The 7,265-nt window shown below is 34.4% G+C and overlaps 2 protein-coding genes across 2 annotated transcripts in view; both read right to left on the reverse strand.

Moving 5' to 3' along the window:
- LOC113225972 (gephyrin) overlaps positions 1-5,652 on the reverse strand; it is an 8,994-nt gene extending 3,342 nt beyond the window's left edge. The window contains exons 1-8 of the mRNA XM_026458464.1: positions 4,868-5,652; positions 3,960-4,114; positions 3,608-3,749; positions 3,417-3,496; positions 3,096-3,202; positions 2,452-2,611; positions 1,788-1,899; positions 1,024-1,226 (exon numbers count right to left, since the gene is read on the reverse strand). Of these exons, the coding sequence (XP_026314249.1) occupies positions 1,024-1,226; positions 1,788-1,899; positions 2,452-2,611; positions 3,096-3,202; positions 3,417-3,496; positions 3,608-3,749; positions 3,960-4,114; positions 4,868-5,621 (1,713 nt within the window). The 5' untranslated portion in view covers positions 5,622-5,652. The remainder of the gene's footprint in view (positions 1-1,023; positions 1,227-1,787; positions 1,900-2,451; positions 2,612-3,095; positions 3,203-3,416; positions 3,497-3,607; positions 3,750-3,959; positions 4,115-4,867) is intronic.
- A 289-nt stretch (positions 5,653-5,941) lies between these two features.
- The window catches only part of LOC113225913 (DNA replication ATP-dependent helicase/nuclease DNA2), a 33,165-nt gene continuing 31,841 nt past the window's right edge, over positions 5,942-7,265 (reverse strand). The window contains 1 exon segment of the mRNA XM_026458379.1: positions 5,942-6,004. Coding sequence (XP_026314164.1) covers positions 5,942-6,004 — 63 coding nt within the window.

The following is a 7,265-nucleotide window of genomic DNA, read 5'->3' on the forward strand; positions in this document are numbered from 1 at the left end:
AAATATAACATTGTATTATTTATTTATTAAATATTATATTACTTATTTATTCAATATTACATAATTTTTTTTTTAGAAAATATATAAAATGTGATTTTAATTATCATATGAGTAGTATTTATTTTGTTTCTATTTATTTATAATTTACATCAAAATCACTTTATTTAATCAATTTATTTTTTTATTTTTTTTTATTATTTATTATTATTTATTATTATTATTATTCTTGGCACTTATGTGTCAAGTTTAATTTTAAATTTACCATGAGTTTTTGGACGGAGGATAAAATCGTGATGAAACCTGCACGTCGAAGAATGTTCACAAATCTCGGAAAATGTGTGAAGTCCCCAGCTTGCATTAGGCAAACGTCAGCAAAGGGCAGTCTATGGCCTAAACCCTCGCCTGAGAGTGAGAACACTACTGAGAGGACACCCGTGCATTAGTAGCAGTAGAGCTTATGAAAGAGTTTATCCAGGGTAGTACTGTCATCTTACCTATTTCTGCCGCCAAGCAGAAATGTTAGCATTACTGTGTTCCGATTTTGAAGGGTAAGGGTGCAGGTGAAATTACAGGCACATGGAACTTGTCATGTCACATCAACTTATGTCTCAGGGTAACGGGCAGTGCCCCTCAGATCTTTGCGATTTAAAGCTCTGAGTGACACTGCAACTGTTATAAACAGGCGTCACTTAATATTATAAAAAAATGTGACGTATAAACGGGTTGATGATGATGATAATGATGAACTAACACAATACTATATTATTGTTTGAATTGGTGGGAAGACGCTCTGTCTGTTAACAAAACGGTCTTTAGTAAAACGCCACTACAGACATCCTAAGTAAGTATTGGGGTAATTTTGAACTCCAGATTTCTAATTTTGCACATTTAACCTAAATTTAATTACAAATAATTTAAAATAGTTGTGAAAAGACAAATACCATTTTTTTGTTATATTAAGTAGGTAATCTATGTTCTATATTAAGTTTTTATATATTAAGTAGAATAAATAACCAAACTTACCTGACTGCCAAGCAACTTAGCAGTCGGCAATCCATCATCAGCGACTTGTATGGAAGCGCGGGCATACTCAGGTCTCGCATCAAGACGAACCGGATGAGACAACTTCACATTGAAATGAACCCAATCAGGGGCCAACCCGGAACAGACACGAAGGGCTCGCATGACAAACAGGTTGCAGCATACATAAGCTGACACTGGGTTGCCTAAAAAACATTAGGGTCAAATCACTAAAGTTTAAGCCACAATGGGTACTCTCCAAGTTATAGAAATTATCAAAATGATTTGTTGAAAATTGCACTTACACCATTTACATAGAGTTCAATTTGCAGTTTATAAAGTAACTGTATAATTTGAGGTGTGATTGAGTTAATGTACAATTCGTCATTTTCATCGGCAAGGCTAAAAAAGGCGCATTGGCAGAATTCATCTATTTGACAGTGTTTTATGGAGACTGGAATTGGATTTTTTTTTTGTTTGAAAATTAATAATATAAATTATCAATTAATCATATTATGACTCTGCCAATGCGGCCTTTTCAGGCCCCCAGCACGCCTCCTGAATTTCTCTTATTATAAATTGAGCATAGACGGGACTGTAACATTTTGGACTGTAGCATCCCTTACTAGCAAACTTCATTGCCAGAGGGCTTGCCAGAACGTATCGCCATGGACTACACGCACCCAATGACGCCTTTCGCCTACTAAGACTGTTCAACTAAGTTACACACGAATTTTCAAAATTATTATTATTAATAACAAAATTACCTGGTAATGCAAATATGAACTTAGTTTTGCCAGCAAAGACGCAGGTGGCAAAGGTACTTGGTTTGCCCGGCTTCATACGTACACGTCCAAAATGCAAAGTTGCACCAAAGTCCTACAAATATTAAAAAAACATAATGCATCACTTATTGCCTACTTAACAGGGAAACTTATTTATTACCTACATTGGTAGCGAATAGGTCACTGGGGCTGTAATTTCAAATTTTTACATAAAAACATTTAATTTTTATCTTGAAAGTACAGGGTAATTGTCCAGGGAAGTTCTGCCGCCAAGCAGTAATGTGAGCTTTACTGCGTTTCGATTTTGAAGGGTGTGACGATGCGGCATCTTTCATCGCCATGTCACCTTTTTATCATCCTTTTCTCTGGTTCCTGGCCACTTACTTTTGAAAGTTTGAATCATTCTCCAATCATTTTTCTTCGCCATTCTTACTTTGCTCCGTTCGCTCCGTTCGCTCCGTCCGCAATTTCAAAATTTAACTCAACTTCTAATAGTATGATAGTGAGAAACATGATATAAATGTAAAACTAATTACCTCTTCATACAAAAATTGTGCAAATTGGAGGTGTAAAAGTTTAAAAATTTATAATTTTTCTAGTTCAATCAAGGAGTACAATGCATATTTTATATTTTTTATGTACTTACCTTTACCAACACAGGTTTTAACAAATCTCTTTCTCCCATAGACACTCCACCAGTGCAGATTAAAATATCAGCTTGCTTTAATGCATTGCTAACTGCGGCAACAAGAGCGCTGGGTTCGTCACGTGCGATGCCACAATTTATACTTTGAAAGCCGTGTTCCCTGGAAAACAATATTTTTGTACGAATAAACAATCTAGGTCCTAGTGATACTCCTTGTGGTACGCCGTGACTAAGTTTGTTATAAATGTAGATAAAAAAGCACAAAACTAATCACAATACTGTTGTACAAACGTTCATTAAATAAATAAATAAATAAATAACGCACACACTCAACATAGCCCCGCACTAGGGAAACCCTGTGTCGCGGGTGCCATGGACACACACATAGACAACTACAAATTACATCCAAACTCACGAGAGATATAATTGTAGGCCATACAACTATTTCTCTCGGCCCGGGAATCGAACCTGGGACCTCTGCGTGGCAGTCCGGCATGGTAACCGTTCGGCCACGGAGGCAGTCATTCATTATAATAAATATATATTGCGGCTGTGTCTTGCGATTGCGACAAATGGAAAGGGTAAAATATGATCGGTACTATCAAAAGCCTTAATAAAGTTTTCGTCAGTAACAGGGTACGTACTTGAGTAAGACTTTCAGCATTATTCTGTTGGAATCCCTTATATGAGCAGGTCTTAAATGTAAATCAGATGGCTCTTGCAGCTCGTTTCCAGTTGAGAGTAATGCAATCTGAAAATATACACATTTGATTTAATGGTTATTAAAGCCATGCAGAAGATTACATCAAACAATATCCCGGCAATTCTAAATAAAATCACAATTTAAATAACTTAAAACCAACAAACGATCAAGGTTTCAAACCATCGATTGTGTGAATTTGGTATTAGTACTACTACCCACCTTTAAAAGTTGCGTATTATTTTTATGGGCAACACATACATACCTTGGGATGAGCTTTGACAGTAATATTTTGATATCCAGCGCCTGCCAGCACTCCTATCTGTCCAGCATCCAGGACATCACCTGCAAAAATGTCGGACATTTTTTGTGCCAATCTATTTTACTTCAGACAAAAACTATATTCTGGGTCCTGCATGAGTAACGTAAGTCTCACATAAACGTTGAAACCGTTACCTTTATCAGCAAGAGTAGATCCCATGGGTATATCAAAACCAATAGGTCTGACATCTTGATTAGGTTGTGGAGCAACCATTATCTCCACGTCTATTTCTGTTTGCCCATCTTCCGACGCTGAGATCAGTTTGGTGTCTTCTACCTAAAATATTCCCCACTAATTACAATAAAGTAGGTCTAGCAAAAAGTCTGATATTAACAGGACAATTATAAACAAACAAGAATGAACGACTTGTGTAAAAATTTAGAACTAAACTAAAACTAAACTATCAGTTCAAAAGTTGAGTTGCAATAACAACATTTCCTGTGATTTGAGTTAGTGTGTATGAAATTTCCCATTAACGTCTGTTACCTGAACAACACAATCCGCACCAGATGGCAAAGAAGCTCCAGTATTGATCCTAGCACACTCCCCACTCATAAGAGGCTGAGTGGGAGCATCGCCGGCCGTCAACGCCGAGCGCACGCGCCGAATGCCAGCACCATCTAAACTTAGACATGCGTAGCCTGGAAATAAATTGTATAAGTCTATGACTAAACTGTTTGATGCGGACATGGCGGTCATTAGACAAATATTAAGTAGGATCTGGTTCCAACGGACTACTACAACGAATTTAATGCAACTGGGCTTAAAAGATTTTTATTGATTAACTAATTTCATTTTAAACATTCCACTTTAGCAAGCTACTGAATATACATATACTTCATATTTTAGTTTATTTACAATGATAACAGCTTAAGTGCAAAGTTATTAATGAGCGTACTAGTATATTATTTATTTTATTTATATTGATAACAGTTGAAATGCAAGGTATTAAAAAAATACAAAGCGATTATTCTAACTACTCCCAGATAAAACATTGTACAAAGCTGGAACAACATCAATAACAATAGAATATATTATGTGTACCATTCTGAGTAAAAATAGATAGCAGTGTATTGCATGTCTAATTCACCAGGCATAATTGAATAAATTACATGGTTATTGAACTAGTTTCTACTTATCCAATACATAGAAAAGTGTGTTGTTTTCACATGAATCTCTATATTAGTTTATATTAAGTTACAAAGACAAGATTCTGACAGCACAATACACAAAAACATATATAAAAAAATCTTTTCAATCATAATTTACTATTTGAATGCAATGCGGCGTGAGTTTTCGTAGGTAGGTACTTAAATTATTGCGTTAAGTCCATTGACTTTTTGTAAGTCAATGGTTAAGTCACAAGTTTTAAATACAATATTCTGTTCACTAACCGTCTTTAACAGAAGCTGGAAATGGTGGCATTGGTTCTTTAGCAAATACAGTTTGTGCAACTACTCTTCCTAATCCATCTTCAATAGGCACTATCTCCAACTGTTCTGTACATTGCGTCATTACATCATCAACTATCTTGAAAGCGTCAGTCATTTCTAACATTGGATAAGGAGATTCTCTAGGTCTAAATGCTACTTTACTTATATCAACATTACTGCTAATACAATGATGAGAACAACCAAACTGCATGGTATCATGTATGGATTTTACTTCAGCTAATTCATTCTTTATTAGAGATATTGCATGAGATAACACTGGTCGAACTACTTCTATTAGTTCTTTTACAGCTTTCTTACTGCCTGGGAAATTGATTATAAAGGTTTGACCTCGTACACCAGCAATGGAACGCGACAGCATAGCCATAGGAGTTTGCTTTAGACTTTCCAATGTCAAAGCTATAGGTATTGCTGGTACTTCTCTGTGTATAACTGCTTTTGTGGCCTCTGGAGTTACATCTCTAATACCTAGTCCTGTACCTCCAGTAGTAAGGACTAAATCAACATTAGCCTCATCACAGAAATATTTCAGTTCCTTTTCTATAATTTCCTTTTCATCTGGTATGATGATTGTATGAAGATTCGCATTAGGGAATAGTTCTTTAGCAAATTTTGCTAATGTTGGACCTGATGTGTCTTTAGAATGGTCTTTGAAACATGTATCACTGACTGTGACAACTGCTACTGCTTTCACCATTTTACACTGAAATGTAAGAAAAATTAGTTTTTCAGTGAATTAAAGACAAATGTTACAACCATTAAACATATAACTTTAAAATAAGTTTGCTCTCTATGAAATTGTCCTATTTTTAGAGAATAAAATATTATGTATTGATTTTTAGCCTGAACTTTATTAAGATCTTATAGGTAAATATATATACATTATGTACAGCACAATTTCTAAAATTTATAAGTATATTAAGTGGACAGGATGGTTATGCTTTGGTTTTCATATGAATCCTCCATTTTGCTATGGATGCAATCGTAAATATATCTTTCAGTCAGTGTTTTAAGACTCTAAATGTCTCCACCAGGCTCGACTAATAGAGGATATGCGGAAGCAGTGCTCTGTGCACAATTCTGGATTGGGAAATTTGATAGTTAGATTATAACAAACTAGTGGAGTAATTTCACAAAAAAGAATTGAATATCAATTCAATAAAAATTTAATTAATACAGTGAATAGCGACATCTCTCGCCAGGACTGGTAGCTGTAAAGGTACTAACTGGGTGATAAATCTTTCATAGATTTCTCATAGATGGCGCTACGACTAAAAAGTCGTTGAAAAACCAAATACAAAGGCACGATGCAAGCACATAGAAAAATTCGTGAGGTCCGTTGGTTCGTTCCGTGGCTTAGTAGGTATAGCGTCTGTATGCAAGAAGACGTCAGTTCTAATCCGACCGGATCGAAGGAATTTTTTCTAAGTGTTCGATCTTTGATTAATAATTATAACAAACTAGTGGAGTAATTTCACAAAAAAGAATTGAATATCAATTCAATAAAAATTTAATTGATAGTTAGCTGTTAATTTTCCCAGTTTCTTAAATTTATTAATTCCGTTTGGGTAATGCATTTTCCAGAAATATATTCAAGAAGAATGAGCAATTACAAAAGGGATTTGGGCACAGTTTTATGTGCTGCATGAATAATTTGTATTTTTTTAAATAATGTACTATTATGATGAGTTCTGATACTTTTTGATTTTAGGTAAGATATTTTAAAGAAAATCATAGATTTCACGTCTCGCACATCACTAAACTGTAGACTGTTTCAGTCCATTATTATGCCCATTATTCCAAAAATTTTGATTAAATATGTGCAACTTCATAAATAACAGCTCACCATTGTTATACGATTTATCAGGTGCTTCGTTTATTAACGTGATTATTTGTCCAGGTTAAAACTATTTTTTTTTAAATTCCTTCATACCAAACTGATTTATGTTTAAATAATAAGATTAACTTTGAATACTTTGATATTAATTTCATAGTATGCATTTGGTGTGGCTTTTGGTCAAATTTATTTGCTAGTCCTTGAAAATATTACAACATATTTTTGTTTTGGCCGCTCTCCATAGCTCTGAAGTTTTATAAAATGGGACGAATCCAGCCGAATCGAAGGAATTTTTCTCAGTGTTCGAACTTTGTAATAATAATTATAACAAACTATAATGAAATAATTTCACAAAAAAATAATGATTAACATGGTAGTAAAACATTGTGATATTCAATAAACTTCATATTACAATTTTTTAGCACTTAATTTCTTTGTGATTTTTCTACTAGACGTCACCAAAAAATGAAACACTTTCGTTAAAGTAAATATCTCTCATTTTCA

This window comes from Hyposmocoma kahamanoa, unplaced genomic scaffold (assembly GCF_003589595.1).
Source record: "Hyposmocoma kahamanoa isolate Upper Pololo Valley unplaced genomic scaffold, ASM358959v1 180, whole genome shotgun sequence".
Taxonomy (NCBI): Eukaryota; Metazoa; Arthropoda; class Insecta; order Lepidoptera; family Cosmopterigidae; genus Hyposmocoma; species Hyposmocoma kahamanoa.